Genomic DNA, 19,927 nt, shown 5'->3' with positions numbered 1-19,927 from the left:
GTATGTGACGTACAATTGGGAGTGTATTTTTTCCCTCACTTTGTACTAGGAACCAGTGTGTTACCAAACAAAAAAAAAAAATCACTCTTATTTTGAAAAGTAAATTTTTTAAGAGCACAAAACTGACTGATAAACCATCTCGTGACAGCCAACGCCTTGGTACCCATTAAGTATTATCGCTTTCCTCTCACGGCCTTTAGCAAACAACATAACATCAGCCGGTCTTTATATGAACTTATCCTGAAAACTCAAATACGTTCATTTAGTACACACACACACACACACACACACACACACACACACAGACGTATAAGGTTACTGGCTCTCTTGAAACAATCAGTCGGCTCATGTAATTATACAAACACACCGGCCTATTTCACACCTGTTAACCATTCAGGGAACATTAACCTTCTCAATACTGTTCATGTGATTTGTTGACGTTCAAATCCTTCGGTCCTTGAAGCCGCTCGTGAGTGGTCCGCCTTAAAGCAGGGGCGCTCGATACGTCCATCGCAAAGGTAATACCGGTAGATCGCATGACATTAAAAATAATATACTTCACTTGATTGATATACAGAGCAGCCAGTCAGATGACCTCAAGCTAGTCGGCAAGTTACCTCCGACTTATAGCCCTGTTTTTTTTTTCTCTTAAATTTAAGGGTATACAAGTGAGGGAGTTGGACCAAGTAAGAAGACAAAAGGACTTTTTTTTTTTACAATGACATTTTCAAAGTGCGTTCGCCTCATCTGCCGGGCTAACATCGCAATACCAAAGACGGGTAATGTGGAGCGGCATTTTCGGACCGTTCGTGTAAAATACGACACGGACGTCCCACCAAAAAGCCAGTTGAGAAAGAGAAAGGTGAAGGCACTAAAATCCAGTTGTCCTGGACAACATACTTTGGGTCTATGCAGGGACTAAGCATCCCTGGCTCATTCAATTCATTGTAAATCATCAGAGTGAACTTGGGTAATGACAAAAAATGTACATTATTATTTTGTGTTGTGCAATATTGGCTCATGCGGTTATGCAAGGTACATCAACATACATTGTGCAGATAAAGAATATTTTGCATTTTTGTTGTGGGTAGATCATTTGTGTGACTCCGCGATGATCGCCGATGACCTCGGTCACGTCATTCGCCGATAAATCTTGGGACGATTTCTCGAAGATGTTTCAAGATGGCTGACAAAGGCCTCCGGGATGAGAGGATGAAACGTCTTTTTGATAAATCCGGCGAATCCGCTCACCGTGATGTGATTTATCGGGCAAAACGGGACGTATTCGACGTATTCGACGCCGGGATGAACGCGATCAATGTGTCGATTCGGGTTTATCGGCAGGGATGGAAACCGCTGGATTTTTTTTTTTTCTCTCTCAAAGACGGCATCCAGATGCCGCTGCAAACTGCCGAAGCGAGCTGCGAATTTATTTCTGTTTATCTAACAGATCCTCTGTTTTACACTCCACCCTGACTAACGGGATAACAACATGAGTGGATTTCGACGTGAACCTGGGGAGCTAAGCCTTTTTTAAAAACCTGCCGCAGAAGTTACCTGCCCGGAAGGACAGCAGCGCGGGATAAAACCTTCTCTACAAGATCAAATGACAAAATCCGATTTCCCTCACAGAGGACGGATGGTTCCAGAGACTTTAACGGTAATTCAAATGACCTTATCCAGAGTTAAAGACCCAGAAGTGGGACTTAAGTTATAAAAGCTGTATCTTGATCTGCTTCTTGGTTGCCTAATAACCCTGTCAGGAGATTGAGGGCTTGCGTGTCGGAGACCTGGGTCAGTCGCACCGTTGTTTGGATTTGTTTGTTCTTTCTGGGACAGAGCGGCGGATGAGGTCATCCATCAGTCCACTTTACCCACTAATAAGCTCAGATCTCCGACATCTGGAGGTCGCTCGAACAGTGAAGTCGGATCAACATCATGTGTTTATGTGTATTTGTCTACTTAACTGTGTCAGCACGTTTGTTCCCGCCATATTTTTACACTCAAAGCAAAATTCGAATGCAGGAATTTGATTTCCTCTTTATTTCTGTTTATTCCGAAACAAACAGAGTAAGCTGGATGTACTAACAGCATTACAAAAATCTCGGCATTCTCAGCGGATGAGTGCCAAGTGTTTTTCTTTGGTGGAAGTACGCCGCCTCGGGCTTTTTCCTTGTGATGCCGCCCACCCCTTTTAAGAGGCATTTCGCCTAAAAAGCGAGAAGTTGTTCCGTAGTCGCTAAGATGCCGATCAAAATGTCGCCTGAAACGCAGTGCTTGTCCGTCAAACGGCTGCGGGGAATCGCTACCAGGCTTTCAAACGTGATGAAAAATCTGAATTCGTCCTCTGCCAGGCGTACAAGTCTCTAAAAGCCCCGACATGTAAAGTTGTCCGTGCAGCTTTTCTCCTTTCCCACAGTTTAATTACATGTGAATGTTCTTTCTTTTGCTGCTGTATGATTTCACCCTGAAACTCCAGAAGTGTTACCTCAGTTCTATCTTCTCAGTTCTCTGTGCATTTAGTTGTATTTTTTGCTATGGCCAGTCTCATAGTTGCGCCGAAACATGCTGTATCCACACCAAGCATACAGGTTTATAATAATAATAATAATAATAATAATAATAATAATAATAATAATTTATCCTTTTGTTAATCCACGTGGGGAAATTCATTCTTTGCAATTAACCCATCATGGATGAACCATGAGCAGTCGGCTGCCGTCCACCATCGCTAGGGGAGCGGTTAGGGGTTCAGTGTCTTGCTAAATAACACTTTGACACACTAGGAGGAACTGATAGCTCGACCTTCTGTGTTACGCCGCCCCTAAAACCTCAACGAACCAATAAGAAGTGGTCCATTTTTCTCGGAAAACCCAACACTTGGTGTCAACTTTTCTCTTTTTTGATGACATCTTAGTGATAAGGGAGTCGGGAAAACGAAAAAGCAGGTACATTTCTAACAATAAAAAAAAATGCTATTTACAGACCCGAAAGCCGCATGGCTGCCATCTTCTGTAAGTCATATTGTTGTGCCATGTTGCTAACACTGACAAAAAAAACAGCGTGACCCAAGCAGACAGTATAGGAACTGCACTTTCATTTCAAAAAAGTCATTTTTGAAATATTTTTTTTAAATTGTAGATTTATTCCATGGGCCAGATTGGACCCCTTGGTGGGCCGGTACTGGCCCGCAGGCCGTACATTTAGCATCCAGTGTAAAGCGCTTTGTAAGTCGCTGTAGGGCTAAACTTGACCAAAACTCATCCATTCAAGCCAGCGTTCACCCAATCGCAGACCCCGATGGTGGCGGATCTGCCCTGCCAGGCCATCGGGGTTTGGTGTCTGCAAGCAGACGGGTGAAATGGAATCGAACCGCAGACGGGCCGCAATGAATCAGTCGACACTTTTCAAACGCGGCAAAAGAGAATTTTAAAGACGGAAGGCAAGGAGAATAAAAAATGCTGTAACAGTTCAGCCTCTTGTTGAGTGTTTGATATTTGTTTAAGCTACAGAAGAGGGGGGTTTGTTAACATTGTTAAGTTAGTGTAAATCACAGCGAGGGTATGCGGAATAAGTAAAGCACTTCTCCCAGTGCTTTCAGCTTTCATTTCCTGCAGCCGTAGGAGAGGACCAGCTCATTTCTGAGCGCTCGCCCACAAACAACCACAACATGTGGTCCAAAAAGGGGATATGCGATATCATTAATATCATCAATTCACAAATCAATTAAATGAATAAAGGTATTTACTGATTGGATGAACACGCAATCATATCTGTTTCGGCGTGCACACAATCACGATCAATCCCCTTATTGGGCACCATGGCAACCGCTTCTCACAAACAATACTCACCACACAACACAACTTTTTTTTGTTTTTCCCACAATGACAGGCGTAGAAGCTGTGAAATGGCTGACAGTAGTTTGCCAGAGTGCACACAATGAATCCAAAGTACAATTATCAGATGTCGTACCCTTAGTGAGGCTCTTTTACCACATTTGGGTGCAACACTGGCATATAGCCCTCTGCCGTTGAACGCTGTTATTCATAAAATCACGCCATATGACCAGGAACACTACATTTGTTTGTCCAGTGATATAAAGATATCACTATAGTAACAGTGCATAATAAGTGCTCCTCTATTGTATCGTAACATTTTATGTCAACGAATGAAATATGTTTCCACACGAGTGAAATTTCATGAGCTCCAGTCAATGAAACCCACTGCAAAGAGCAGATGCTCAGTTCATCACATAAAATATCCAAAGAAAATTGATTTCATGCACAGAATTAAAAGATAAGCATGTGGTAACACACGTACCGTTATGGATGAATAACCAGCCAGATCAATTAAAGGAAAACGACTACTACCAATACTATATCAGAGGAATAGGAAAATAAAGGATATGTGGTATTTCTGAACAACGAAAACATTTCAAATGAGTTAATGTGACTTCTATATGATTTTTAAATATTCAAAATCCTGCATACCTGCTGATTTTTTGCAATCATTTTCTTTTCTTAACTAATGGTAATGTTGCTCTCAGTGTCAACTGTTCATAATTTCCTAAATACATGTTGAGATGAGATGAGATGAGAACAACTTTATTTTTTCCTGAAGGAAATTGTTGTGCCAAAGTTTCAAGTAAAAAACATAATAGTAATAGATAATAGTAGAAAGGAGGAAGAATAAGAATAAAATGAAATATGAATTGTCTTAACTGTTAACTGTAACTACAAAGATTGAAGATTCCCTGCGGCTGAGGGAAGAGGAATTAAAAAGTCATGTTACCATACAACATTGACATGTTGTATGGTAAAGTGAAGGTTATATATTACTGGATCTTATTCTGAAAGGCGCTCACTCTTATTCACTTTGATCGTCTCTGCTTTTTATAAAAAGCATTCTGGTCGATTTTTTCAGAAAGCCATTCGAAATCCATGCAGTCAAATTCCCAACAGCATGTTAGAAGTACACACCGCGAAGATGATGATCGCTGCGCGACCATGACGGTGTAGCGCTGACCAAGCGCGTTGACATTGCACATTTTCCCAAGTTATCTTGTGCCGCTTCACTGAGGAATTGCTGCAATAGCGATTAGAAAACACACGCATGCACACAGACACACACATATATCATATATAGTGGTGTCTGAGTGATGAGATAAGGGGCTTAGATGAAGGGGGCAGGGTTGTCTCTGGTGAAACTCTGACTGACATGGCAGCTCTGAGGTAATCCTGCTAATCCTCTGCTAGCTCAGGGGTGCAGTAGAACTAGAGGCCTTTGACACTGCACCAAGACGAGGTGAACGCGCACACACACACACACAAGCGCGTGCATGCACACTAAACTTTTGTACTTGTGTACGTCAGAGCTCAAAGTCACATATCTCTTCTACGAATTCCAGTGGCTGCGGTGAATCCTCCCGGGGTGAATTATTAACGTTTATGGATCCCTGAAGTGTGAAAAACATTTGTTTGCTCAGGACCGAGCAGTCACATTGTTTGAATGGGCAATTTGAATTATGAGGCCAATTAAGTCTGTCTCACTTGACCGCACAGCCCGCAATACCGGGAAATGTGCGAAGATGTTCACACAGCAGATCTGTTGAGCTCTACTGAGTTGCAATAAAAGTGTTACGGTTTTTCAATTCCATCATCCAAATGAAAGGAACACAGCTGTAAATTCTGATAGTGCAATGTTTAATATACCATTTTAAAAATAGCCACTTCTGACTGTAAATTAATAAAGTGTTTGAATTTTCAAAGTAAAATGACTTTCAGGCAAATTTGTTTGAAATAGTGACTGAAAAAATCAAAAGTCTGAAAGACAGCAGAGTCTTGTTTGAACAAAATTATAGTGTGGCTACTTTTTTGGACCGGAAGTTGTATGATTTTCAAAATAACCATCTTTAGGTTGCTGTTTTTAAATAGAGAAGGAAAAATGCGTGCAGTTCTCTTTCCTTGAAATAAAAACAAAATTAAATTTAGTTTTTTGATGACCGCTACATTTACTCCAAGCCTGTATCATCATCGCGTTCTTAGCGTCGACCGCTGTTTTATTTTGAAAGGCTAACCGGAAACAGCTTTTGCACTTTTTCCTGTGCACTTGACGGGTCGGGGGCGCAGATAAGTTGCAGCCGCCACAGGCGCGCTCACTCCGAGTTCCGGGTGATGGGAGACGGCTCACCTGGAGACACTTTCCTTTAAATCGAGATTATTTGACGATCGATCACTCGAATTTCATGTGAATATTCACCCCAAGAGCGGCCGCTATTGATTCATCCATCTATTTGTCTTTATTTTTTATTTATTTTTATTTTTTTTTTGAGGGGGGGAAGAATATTACGCACCGGTCGTCCGAGATTTGAACCATGGCAGAGGAGTGACGCGCCTCGGCTAAAATGCCTCTCGATGGGGATCTAAGTTGTGCACGGCGGTCCTATGGAATATAGTCCGATTTTACACAGCTTACATGTTGTTCCCTCACCCCACGTGAAAAACAAACTCTTCGTCTTCTGTATAATGCTGTCCCTCTGGGTCTACATGATTTACTGCTGTGTCGGCTACTGCGCAACCATGCCCAACCCGGCGAGGAGACAGGAGAGCGACGCAGAAGTTGCGGGTCAGGGTTCTTCTCTGGGCGCGTCCAGGGACCTGCTGAACAATGACAACGACGCGGACAGCAGGGCGGAGGATTGGGACGAGATCCGCGACGAGAACGCCGTGGAGTCGGAGAGTAAAAAGTTGCCCCAGGCGATCATCATCGGGGTGAAGAAGGGAGGAACCAGGGCGCTGCTGGAGTCCCTGCGCCTGCATCCGGACGTCAGGGCGGTGGGAGCAGAGCCGCACTTCTTCGACCGCAACTACGACAAGGGGTTGGAGTGGTACAGGTACGCGCCCTGCGTCACCCCGGTGGCCGCATCACCGTCACCGTGCAAATAAACCAATTCCAGATGATGCATCGGCTGTCAATCATCACGGTGTGCATCACTGCTACTGCAAATTCAAAGTAAAAGCAAAGCAGACTTGCTTGCCTTGATCGGTTATTGAAAACAAATGTATCGGTCCTCTGTGCGATGCATGTCGCGGGAACTTCTCCTGAGAAGGAACCGTGACCTGGACGGCTCCAGGTGTGCCAGGTTTTAAAATAAAAACGGTTTAAAGCATCAAGCGATGTCGAAAGCAGCTTCGTGTGTTATCTGACCGACAGGGTCTTTGCAGTTGCGTTATTCTTGATATTAATTACCTTGAAACCCGGCTTAGGGCGATAGGCCCTGATCACTTAACCTGCTTACGAGTTCATTTGGTTAATTTGGTTATTTGTTGTTCCGAGACGCTCTTCTTGGTAGATTTAAAACTTGATTATATCGCAACTCATCAGAGGATCGTACGATCTGTTGTATCCGTGTAAAAACGTTCACTGGGTCAATTTTATTTATTTACCGAGCGCGATCGATCGATCCCCTGCATGTTTACATGACCTCGTACCTCTGCGTTCATGGAAAATTCGTACATCCGTCCTTGAATTTTGACTTGTGGCTTTGCCGCAGAGGAGGTCGGGGATAGGGATGAAGCCAAGCTTTCTCTCTTTAGGTTTGACCTCAATTCTGGATACCGTTCAAAGAAAAAAAAAAGTCTTTTAGTCTTCTGGTCTGGAGTCAGCAAGTTACATCACGCCGTCATCCCCGAGCTGGCAGGAACATGATTCCAGATCCTAAATTTCACATTATTGATCCGGTGGCGGTAATTCGTTTTGATCCCTAATCCCTCATGAATGTGATGTCAAAGGCAGGGATCAAGGATCTGAGGACGCGAGCATCCTCAACTTTTTGCTGCCGAGTTTCCCCTCACGTAACACCCTCCAAAGTTACACAACTCGCGTCCTCCCGTTCGCGTCCACACACTCACACACACATACACTGTATGTACCTCGAAATTTAACGATTTCTCTTTATTTAACGTTCCCAATAATGGGTCCAGAAATGATTCGGCGGCGAAGTGAATCCTTCGCATCTGAGCGACCACATTGTTAATTAGAGATAATAGGAGATACTACTGTCCTTCTGGCTGAGCCGAGGGATTAGCGGGCAGTGTCAAAGGATCTAGACGCTGTTTCAAAGCTGGCTCCAAAAAGCTACAATGGAGGAGGTGAGGCATTGTTCAAAGGACCGCTTCGCCTTAAGCTCCTGGAAGAATTTCCGTCCAGGTTTCTAACAATTTTGGACCATCAGTCGGTGAGCAGCACTCCTTTATCCATCTTCACAAATTGAATGATGTGAAGAAATTGAAAGAGTGGAGTTTGCACTGCCTGAACCCTTTGCTCTGTTTTTATGCGATTTAAGCATTGATTGATGCAACCTGCCTCTGGCTTTTTTATTTTTTTTTTTTAGACCCGACGATGAACTGCACGCCGAGATGCACTAAATACAGGTGTTAACACACCGAACAACATTTACTTAACAAACGTGTAGCTCAGTGGTAGAGCGCATGTTTGAATGCGTGAGGTCCTGGGTTCAATCCCTGGCATCAAATCTTTGTACTTAAGACCTTAAAACACTTGATAACCTTGACAATTTCTATTTCATTGTATTTCTTATTCTCCCTCCTTCCGACTATTATCTATTACTGTTATGTTTTTGCTTGAAACTCTGGCACAACAATTTCCTCCGGCATAAATAAAGTTGTCCGAATCTCATCTCATCTCATCCACTGTAAGTCACTTTGGATAAAAGCCTCTGCTAAATATCTGTATTCATTACATTACATTACATTACATTACATTGCATTTGGCAGACGCTTTTATCCAAAGCGACTTACAATAGAGGACATAGGGACTGCAAATACACTTGCAAATACACGATGCACAGGAAATGTCCTGTGCATTTATTCCTGCACGACTGCAAACACGGGAGTCACACTGACCGCCGGCTGCCACGCGCACAATTCCAGGTAGAAAATCTCATAAGGGTGTGTTGATTCTCGGGGATCCGACCCAGTCGAGGCTAATTTAGATACCAAATGTAAACAAGGCCTTGGTCTCAGTCCCGTTTTATCCGGACACACTCCACGCCGTGGAGACAAACTTAGCGAGAGTTCGCGACGGGAGCGAGAAAACCAACTCGGATGGGATGTTTTCCATGTTGTGCACGTCAAAGATGCAGCTGTGACCGATTGAGTCGTGCCATCTATTTGTTCACTTGGACGGCTGCGGGACAAACAATGGAGAGAGGAGCGGGGAGGGGTCGGGGGTGATGTTGCTTGTTTAAAAAAAAAAAAAAAAAAAAAACGGGCTTCAGCTGTCACTTAGAAAGCCCTATTCTGAGGACTGACCCCGCGGAGGGGGGGGGGGGGGGGGCACCCTGACATCGAGTCAGCAAATAATGATGATTCACATGCACAAACTGGTTTTCGACACGTTGCCGCGCTCACGTCTTCGATCTTCCGCGATGCCGCCGACTCCCCGCGAGGCGTCGCATTTGAAATACCGGCGGCGTTCTCCGATTCTGAGAAAACCGTCGGCGATGAGATAAGAGAAGGAGCGATACGTCGGTGTGCTCGTCCATACGTTTCACTTCACGTCACGCGGACAAATGTCGAGCTTGGGAAGCGGAGCGGTCCGCTGGGTGGGCTTATCAGTTCCTGCGGCGGCATTGAGTCGTGGCCATACCATTTATCTAGCGCGATTGGTGTGTCCGTACTGCTGGAGGTCTGTTGTCTCCGTCCCGCAGGAGTCCTGCACCGAGGAGAGGCCCCGGCACAGCGGGACGCCGACCACAATATAGCACATTTTCACCAGTGCAAACAATTGTGCACACTTACTCACACAGAACAGAGAAGGCAACTCCCAAAGCCGTGGGAACAGCTTCCTCTTCCCCCCCCACCCCCTTGCTCCTAAGCGTAGCGAGTTCCTTTTTTTTTCCCCCAGTCAAGCTAACCACCACTGCATGCTCCACAAATCAAGGTCTTTGGGGTTCTATACACTAGATGTGACTTAATTGCTCAAATCATGTTTTTCCTCTTGAGGATCCATATATAGAACAATGAGCTTCCTTCTTACTAACTCACTGAGGGTGTCAGAGACGACAGCCTAATCCTCCTCAGAGCCCCAGGGAAGCTTACTGCAGGCCAGTGGCAGATAGAGGGCAGTAAATTTAAAGTGAGTCTTTAGAAAGCGCAACAGTATTATGGAGCTCAATGAATGGAGATGCTGGAGAACCCCTGAGGTCTGCATTAACCCTGACAATAAAAGAGCAGACAATTAGTGTGAAACATGTTTTCTTTGCCTTCACTTTGTATGCAAATGTGCTCAGAAGGGTGAAAGTGCCCTTTGACGATGCCCAGCTGGAGTTCATCAGAAGGAGCATTCACTGGAATCTGTCCGTGAAAAGACTCCAACCTCTTAAGTGCCTTTGCTTGAATGTTGACTTCCAAACATTTTTCTGCAACGTAAAGCGAAATCTCCCAAGAGTAGGTCGACACGATTTCAACTAATGCCGTTTTGCTTGCTCAACTCATTTGGTTCTTCGCGGAGACTCGGGAGGTTTTGCCGTAAGTGAAGGAGCTCTCAATGACAAGATCTCCCCCACCCGCTTTAAGCTGCGCGTCAGCACCTTGAAACAAAAGGGACGGGATGTTTCGGTTGATAATGGGACGCTCCGACGAAACAAGTCACCTACGCTCGCGTTCCTATCAAACATTCATAAACTCCGCTAACTTAGGCTATCGTCACTTCCCGGCGGTTGTGTTTTGATCCGGCTTCGCTCCGTCCGTGAGATTGTCAATACCGATAAAGCACTGTTTTGGTGCTTGAAGACATAATTTGCCGCAGGAAACCCTTGGGTGTTTGCTTGAAGCACTTTGTCAAACTTCGGAAATCTTAAAACAAAACAAGCGCACTCCATTTTACTCCCCTGAGTCGTTGACTTCCTCATCTCTCTCTTTTGTAGTCTCTTCAGAGAGAGTGTGTTGTTTCCTGCCACTATCTTTCTTTCCACTATAGAGACTCCCTGACAGCAAGTCAGAGAAAGCAACAATCTGCCTCGGCCATCTTTGTTTGGTTTCTTTGAAGTCGTGTTTGCTTTCGCTGATCCTCTCACGCCGGCCCCGCAACTTCGGGACTCTCGAGATTTCAGAAAAACAACCGATTCTTACGGCGGTTAAAAGAGACGCTCCGACATCGTAATTGTGACATTTTGACAAGATAAATGACCCCCGTATCTATCGGAATAAGCATCGCTTAAAAATACGTCGAAGGGGAGGGAACGAGTTTGCGCGCCCTGTCGAATTTTGACTGCATGATTCCCATGCTTCCCGCCGCAACACAAGCGTTGTGAGAGATGCGTTTTGACCAACTGACGAGAGCTGAAAGCATTCAATCTATACAAAAAACGTTCAGACTGAATCTTCCCTTCTGTCTTATTCGTAACCGTCAAAGAGCTAAAATGCGATAACAAGCTGTCGGTGACTTTTTAAAACCGAGCCATCGCGTCCGCAATTTAAAATACATTAGGTCAAAAATGACCTTGCTGCAATTAAACCATTTGACTTGACAGGCGTTTCATCAGGGAGACCTGACGAACAGATACGGCGTTTGTCAGGAGCCGAACAAAGGAGGTGAAAACGTCTTCTGCAAGCCAAATGCCTGGACTGCGGATATCATATCTGAGAACCTTATATTATTAAGTTTACCTGTCACGAGATGTGAGTTGAAGTGTCACTGATTTTTCCTGTCACATGGCGACTACTATCAGGAAAAGTGGTCACTCGCTCCATATAAACAACTGACAGTCAGAACAATGTTTTAAATGCTAGGCTGACAGCTGTGTGAGACGAGTCAGGATGACTCATGCAGTCGCCGCTCTCCTCCTCTCCCCATTCTTCAAAATGGGCCATCAGACAGTCGGGTGGTGGCCCTAAGTCCTGCATGCAGACAGTGATAATGCACGATAGGAAAAAAAAAAAAAAAAAAATCGTCGTGGGTGCAGAGCAGTTCCACTGTTTGCTGTCATGCGCGAGCGTACGATGTGATGATGATGATGATGACCTTCATGAAGATAAGATGTGCGGCGGTGTCCCCTGAAGTTCATGTCTGGACCTTCTCTCACTCCAATTTGGATGATAATTCCAAGTGGCGGCATACCACCACCTCTCATCCCGCCTCTGACGGGACGACTCTCACGGTTCGGGACTGCGGCGTGAGATCCGTCATCGGGACATTAGATAAAGCCAGTCGGTTTGTTTTTGGAAGGTGTTTCATTACGTGCCGTCCAGAAATACGTTATCTCCGCAGCTCGTGTCGATACGTCACGGTGAAGTCAACCCCCCCGGGGGCATTATCTCACAGCCACGTGCCTCGACATCGTAAAAACCCTACCTTTGAACCCGTTTTCGGAAAGCGAATGTAAACATCGCGGTCGGCGTCTCCCCGGCCGGATAAATGAGTGACCGGCGGACAAAGAAGACAAATTAGCGGGGTAACTACGCCTGGATTCATACCTGTCCGTCCGCAGGGCTGACTGCTCGTACACTGCGGAAGGTCAATGCAGCATTTCAACCGCAGTGACTTAAAACTTGGATTTCGGGGTTACGGGGCTCCCCGCCCCCCACCCATGCAGCCTTCATCCTCCACCTGACTCCACCTAATCCTCTCCCGACTCCCTCCACTTCTTTTTTCTTTGCTGCGTCTCATTCTCTTAACTGCCCTCCTCTTTGCTTCCCCTGTTATCTTCTCAGTCCTGCTGTTCTGCTGGGGGATCAACAGGACAGGTTAGAGGTTAGAGGAGGTGTGTGTGTGTGTGTGTGTGTGTGTGTGTGTGTGTGTTTGAGAAGACATCAATACATTTTTATTAGCTTTACCATCAGTGAGAAGTAGATGCTCTGCCAGGATCCACTTCCTTGTTTATGACTTTGAAGCAACATATTTTTTTCAGATAAAGCCGTGTTTTTCACGTTTTGCAGCTAAAATACCAACATGAAAGATTCACGAGGGAGCAAAAGTCTCCACGCTGCGGCTCGTTTCTGCGACGCGGTGACTTTTTGCCTTTTGTGTTGCTCACTGATAGAAGTTTTAGGTGATACTGTTTGTTTAACAAGACAAATTGTGTGAGTGGGCTACATTCAACCCCCCACTTTTTCTCACAGCACATGCGATGCAGCGAGGATGAATAATGTGTGATTAATGCGCGGGACTACGTGGGAAGTTTGATTGGTAGCATTTTTTTTGTCCCTAAAGCCCCCAAAGAAAGACAGACAGTACTTTGCTTGTGTATCCAGGAGACGCTGAGGATAATTGCAGCAACTTTAATGGAGTTGTTTGTGTCCTTCGTACCTTTTACCGCATTTGGGCTTGTTGGTTTTCCAACGCATACAATCGAGGATAAACAAATATGAGAGAATTTCTTGACTTGAAGACGTTTCATCCCTTATCAAGATGAAGGTGAAGACGAGGGATGAAGAAGGTTTCACCGAGAATTCACCACGACTGAGATGACTGAGAACCTACAGACACATCTCTTGCTTGCTGGTGCTCATTTCATTTTGTGGAAGAACTTTCCAGGACATTTTCAGTCATCGTTCTAAGACGAAAACCGCACGGTTGAGAAAGAAATATTGATTTGCCTTTAGCATTTATCAACAGACGATTGGGAAAAAATATTGCGGATGTCCTGTTGATTTCAATCATTCATTCATTCGTGGATGAATGGATGAATCAGAACCAGATTCTGGCCGTAATTGGGCTGAATGTGGGGTGAATTATAGGGCCACATATCATGATTATGATTTTTCTTCTTCTTCTTCTTTTTCTTCTTCTTCTTCTTCTTCTTCTTCTTCTTCTTCTTCTTCTTCTTCTTCTTATTATTATTATTATTATTATCAACAACAACAATAATAATGTATTATTATCACAATATTATTATCATAATAAATATGATATATATATGGTACAATATATGACATATGTTATAATGTTATTATTAATATTATTAATAATAATATATTATAATATAATTATGCAATTATTATTGTTAATAATAATTATAACAACAACAGCATCATCATATTATTATTATTATTATTATTATTATTATCATAATTATCATAATTATTATTATTATAAATAACAATAATAATATTATTATTATTATTAATAATAATTATTATTATTAGTATTATTACTGTTATAATTTATCCTTTATTAATCCTCATTGAAAAATTTGTTCTCTGCAAGTAGCCCGTCATGGATGAACCATGAGCAGAGTGCTGGTCTGAGCAGGGGAGCAGTTAGGGGTTCAGTGTCTTGATCAACAACACTTCAACGCACTAGGAGGAGCCGGTAATCGAACCAGGAATGTTCGGTCCCAAATACGATTGCTCTCCTGCGCCGCGCCGTACCCCCATATTGAGAAATACAGTCCATTCACCCATTCACATGTCATGGAGAGGATACAACCGTTCGCTCTCTCAGAAAGCCACCGTGGAGGAATGGAACCAGGCGTAAGTGTGGTGCTCAAGCGCTAACACTGTGCTACCATGCTGCCCCGTTTAATAAGGCTATCTGGTAATCCAGACATCTGATGAACTTTGTAGCTGCATAAAAACTGACCATTCACTCATTCTCCGTCTATACCAGGTATAAAGCTTATCCTGGAGCTTGACAGCGGCACATATCGAGACAAACAATAATTCACTCTCATTCACATGCCTTATTGAGACTTAAAGCCATCCACTTGCACATGTTTGGGTAACTAAGTGTCTCCATGTTTATGGACTGTGGGCGGAAAACGAAGAGAACCAACGCAGACACAGGGGGAACATGTAAACTCCTTCGATGAAGTTTCCAGCAACGTAGACATCTGAGGTCAGCGATAAATGTGTAGCAACTGACCGTCCTTTCTCGAGTGCTGTTAGCAGCTCGGACGTTTGGCATGAGATTGTAACGATTGGTGACGATGCACAGGGGAAACATAAATCCTAATAGGAAGTCAACTACAATGTTACCCCAAGAGAGCAAGTGGGTAAAGTAGATTTCTCAGTTTTCCTTGTAAGACTGAATTATTGATGACTTTTAAGGCTCGTGCAAAATGGAAAGCTAAATGATTAAACGTTGTAATTTACTTGAGAATTAAGTTTATAAAGTAAGGAGGAAGGAAGGGGGAAACACAGCACTGGTTTCTAATGGATCCTAAAGAACTGAATGTATGCTGACTGTATTTTCAGAGTGCTTTTTGTTACCGTGTCTTTTTATCGCGCTCAAAAATCAAGCTGGTCTCAGCAAGTGACAAGAACTAGAGTGGGACAACGTGTGTCTCCATTTCAAATTCTGATCAATTCGGCAATGCGGATTTGACTCGGACCTTCAATGCCATGATCTTTAGAGTGCCGGTGTTATACGGCACGAATCGAACATTGACAAAATGTTTCGTTTCTTGGGAAATAAGTCGAGATTTAATGCCCGTCAGGCTGGCCGTACGCTGCCCCCGCTGTCGCTCCAGGGAGACGCCAGCCACCCGGCCAGCAGTCGACCTGCCACTAAGGCTCGGCTGTGTTTGGCTTAGCCCTAATCCCCCTTGGCTCACTTTAGCCATTACCTTGTCGGGGCCGCAGTTAACAGGCTATATTATGATCAACTCGAGGCATCCCGGGTCAAGACAAATAAACCACTGGAACAGACAGCCCTCGCTGTTTGTATTTTACATCGAATTACAGACATATAGAAAACGAAAAGGCGCGTTCTCCACCGCCTAAGAAGCTTAATGTGGCCCATTTGGAGTTAAACCCACCATTATGTGCTGTAATGAAGGTGTGCAATTTTCCAATGTGAGGATTGCGGGGTTTGCATGAAGATCGAGGTCACAAGGAAGACTTGAATGCAGCGGCAGTAAATAAATGTCACGGTTGAGGGTTTATATTTAGGATGCGTCATGAACTATTTGTTTTTGCTGACACGCAATCCCAAGTGACTGATGGGACCTTGTCACATTAGGTGAAGTCACAGGCTCCGTTAATGTTGCTCATGATGTCTACAATTGTCGGCATGATGATGATTGACTTGCTCCTGCCACGCGGAATTGCGTTAAAGCAATATCACGGGAGCATGGGAGCTTTTTTGTTTGGGGTTGAAGACGGGGGCGACGCTCCGCCGAAACGTCGGCGCCGTTCGACGTTCGTCGGGAGAAGTGCTGGCGCGATTGTAAATGAAGGGTGTTCGTTGTGTTTTGCAGGGAATTGATGCCCAAGTCAGCCGATGGCCAGCTCACCATGGAGAAGACGCCCAGCTACTACGTCACCAAGGAAGTCCCCGCTCGAATCTACGCCATGTCTAAAGACACGAAGCTGATCGTGGTCGTCAGGGATCCCGTCACGCGTGCCATCTCGGACTACACCCAGACGCGCTCCAAAAAGCCGGACATCCCGTCTTTTGAGAGCTTGACCTTTAAGAACATGTCAGCGGGGCTGATCGACACCTCGTGGAGCGCCGTTCAAATCGGCATGTATGCCAAGCATCTGGAGCGCTGGCTGCAGTACTTCCCCATGGGGCAGCTGCTGTTCGTCAGCGGGGAACGACTGATCAGTGACCCCGCGGGTGAGATCGCCAGAGTCCAAGACTTTCTGGGACTCAGGAGTTTGGTGACGGAGAAGCATTTCCATTTCAACCCGGCCAAAGGCTTCCCCTGCCTTAAGAGACCCGAAGGGAACAGCAAGCCTCACTGTCTGGGGAAAACCAAAGGCAGGGCGCACCCTAATATTGACCCAGAAGTTGTGCAGAGGCTAAGAGAGTTTTATAAACCCTTTAACAGCAAGTTTTACCAGATGACTGGTCACAACTTTGGGTGGGACTGAGAAGAAAAACGATCCCTCGTGTGTTCTTTTCTTTTTTGAAATATAATTGTAACATTCTCGAGACAATGGAGCGTGTGTACAGTATTTGCTGGATGTGTAAAAAGTTCAGAAGTCTATTTTATGATAATTTATTGTTATGATAGGAACTCCGCTATGCTGCTTGACCAGGTAAATCCATGATCCGCCACACTTGTTCATTCGTCAGGTCCGACCAGCTAAAGCGTTTTCTTAAAAGCACAATGTTCTCTACGGGTATTACGAGTATGGACGAGTATCCCGCTTTTATCTGACTCTGGCCACGTGCGCGAACCGTTCCTCTCTCCCCAACTTTCCCCGGACGACGCGATGGCTCCGCCATCGTTTGAACGATGTCCAACGTCATAATCAAGAAAAGTCCCCTTAACATTTTTCTGACCCTCAGACGGCTCGTGGACTCACTTAGTAAGGTCGATACAGACCTCAGCTGATCCAGCTTCACTCGCCAGGTGGATCAATACTTTAATAGCTCCTCATCATGTCAATTAGACCAGACTGATGGCCCTGCATGGTCTCCCAAGCGCTACGCTACGACATGTACCCATTAATAGTGCCGTGTTATGGCCGACCTCCGAGACAACCTCAAGTTAATATAATATTGGAAATTTCCACGTCGGTGTTTTGTCTCAGCCGTTATTAAGATCATTTCTTAAAAAGGGAACGTTTATCTGGATCCCACAGACTTGTCACAATGCCTCTGGGGTGATTTCATTTATCATTTTTTTTCTTTCAAAAAAGCTAATGCTTAATGACCTTTTATGGTACTTTCTGAACATGATTCATACGATTCAATCGCACATCAATGACCCTCATTGAAACAGTGCTAATGGATCATTTTGTGCAGAAGGTTTATCACAGGATACATTAGATGTGTTAAAGTTGGCCATAACAATAATGTATCATGTAGCAGAGTGGCCATTTATCTTCATGTTCCCAGTCTAATTTCCCTGGAAGGTAAAGATAAAGAAATATCCCCGCCAAAATTAGGCAAAAATTAGAAAAAAATCCAAATGTGGTTTTATTCAGCATACATTTCCATCCCCAACACCGCAGGCTCAACCCAGGCGACATCCAGATGGCACGGTCGTGTTGTTTTATGAAGTAATAAATAAAAATGTTCTACCAAACTGTTATACCCGTATTGATTGTTACCCACTTAATTCAGTGTCTGGGGCTACGAGAACAAAATAATTTTCAGAACATGTTGACCTCATCCGCCCCCTCCTAGGCTCCTCCCACCCCACCTGTATGGATTACTGAATCCCTGCCGGCAGACGCGCCCTGCTGTGTCTAATACGTGTTCTCTACCATTATTGAGCTAACGAGCTAATTAGCGCTGTGCTAACTGCAGGATACTCTGTGTTCGGCCTTTGTGATCGTCCACGTTGTCATGACCACCGACGCATGACAAAGTCTTGGGTTTCTTCTCTGAAAACAAACAACTTTGTAGTAGAAACTGAACTCTGACACTAAAATGAGTGACATGTTCTCTGTTTCTGCCATGATCTCACCAACGACCGATGATGCCTCCCGTAGATCTAAAGATACAAGAAAAGGTTTGGAAAAGACGCGTGCATAGCGATCATCTCAAACCATCTCGCATCTTAAGATTTGTTTTTAGAGTTTTAAGTCTCAGACGAGGTTGAGACAATGTTTTCACCGGGTATTAGCACGTCCACTACAATTTCAGTCCATCGCTTTTACCCTCAGCTGTGATACGTTGGAGACATCGTCCAAGCCGGGCAGTTCAGCCCACAGCGCCGCCATCCTCTCCTCTTTCTCTTTCTGGAGCTCCATACCGATCGGGACGTCCTTCGCCGTTCCCGTTCATCCGGAATGCAAAGAAATACCGACTCTGCCGCCAATACCGCGCCTCTTGTTTGTCTCCACGGTTTCCATTTTTCATGTTTTGTTGGAGCTCACCAATCGGTTGTTGATCGTGTTACATCACTGTAAAGACTGAAAAACTCGCGATTCTTGCGGTTTCCTTCCGACTTTCAGATTTAAAAGCAACTGCGAAAATCATAAGCTGTAAGCCCAGCATGACATGCATGAACAACATTATATTTTGCGTTGCACAATTTCATCTTATTCCCATCTTGTGAATGTTCATTCATTCAATCAGTCACTCATTACCTACACTGCTTATCCTGCACAGAGGCGATGGAGCCCAGCTGTCATTGGGTGAGAAGTGGGGTTCTACAACCGTTCACCCACTCATTCGCCAGTGAAACCTCCTGCATGTTTTTGATTGCTGGAGGAAACTGAATAACTTGGGGAAAACACAGAACGTCCGTCTGTTGTACTCAGGGATCAGGGACCTTCTTGGTGGAAGCGCTAGCCACTGTGCCGCCGTTTATTTATTTATTCATTAGTTTATTCATTGAGGTTGCAGGCGTATCCCTCAAACGTCAGGCTGCACGGCTAACTATCAAGCAAAGGTCACGGTGGCGGTGAGATACGGATCACAAAAATCCCATTAACGAACAACCTTTACTCAACTCTTCAGTGAGACACCTTCATTTACCTGGGACTTCCACAGCTGATGAAGCAAGTCTCCCCTGGTGGCAAACCAGAAGTCTGATCGCTCAGGAAGCAACTCCCTTTGCAATTACAGGGATAGAGGAGGGATGCCGTAATTGCAAGGCTCCCCAACTGGGGATTTGCTGTTAGCACACATCCCTCCAGGCTGTTGTAAGGGAGGCTGCTTTTGTTTGAAGGTGAGGAAGACAAGGAAAACAGACACCTGGCAGCCCTGAGCATCAAGCAGCTTCACACATCCACTTGGCAGCCATCACCGGGGAATAGAATCAGACGTAAAGAAACTAAAACATCGTAAAGCACTGACTGTTTTCTGCCGGGAACAGATGTTACAGAGATCTGGAGAGCGGAAGCTGGCAGCGACTGTATCCTCATTATGATTTCACTAAAAAGAATCAGCATTCTTCCTCGTCACACGTCAGTCATACAAGAACAAGTTGAATATGAGCAGCCGTTGCCTGAAGCTCCGATTGCCAGTCACTTACATTTGATTTGATCGAGCACCGGGT

The 19,927-nt window shown here is 44.7% G+C and overlaps 1 protein-coding gene across 1 annotated transcript; it reads left to right on the top strand.

Moving 5' to 3' along the window:
* Positions 1-6,166: 6,166 nt before the first annotated feature.
* Positions 6,167-18,004, top strand: hs3st3b1a (heparan sulfate (glucosamine) 3-O-sulfotransferase 3B1a). The gene is made up of 2 exons (XM_086176378.1): positions 6,167-6,892; positions 16,223-18,004. The coding sequence occupies exons 1-2, from the start codon at positions 6,444-6,446 to the stop codon at positions 16,839-16,841; spliced, it is 1,068 nt and encodes a 355-aa protein (XP_086032504.1). The 5' UTR covers positions 6,167-6,443; the 3' UTR covers positions 16,842-18,004.
* The last annotated feature ends 1,923 nt before the right edge of the window (positions 18,005-19,927 follow it).

Source organism: Fistularia commersonii, chromosome 28 (genome assembly GCF_037954325.1).
Source record: "Fistularia commersonii isolate RoL2024-O1a breed Wild chromosome 28, RoL_Fcom_v1.0, whole genome shotgun sequence".
In the NCBI taxonomy this organism is placed as follows: Eukaryota; Metazoa; Chordata; class Actinopteri; order Syngnathiformes; family Fistulariidae; genus Fistularia; species Fistularia commersonii.
Note: the sequence above shows the minus strand (reverse complement) of the source record. Positions and strands in the feature narration are given on the sequence as shown.

Coding starts and splice junctions, on each gene's coding strand:
- hs3st3b1a (XM_086176378.1), top strand. CDS start 6,444: ATGGAATATAGTCCGATTTTACACAGCTTACATGTTGTTCCCTCACCC. Junction 6,893..16,222: donor AAGGGGTTGGAGTGGTACAG/GTACGCGCCCTG, acceptor TGTGTTTTGCAG/GGAATTGATGCCCAAGTCAG.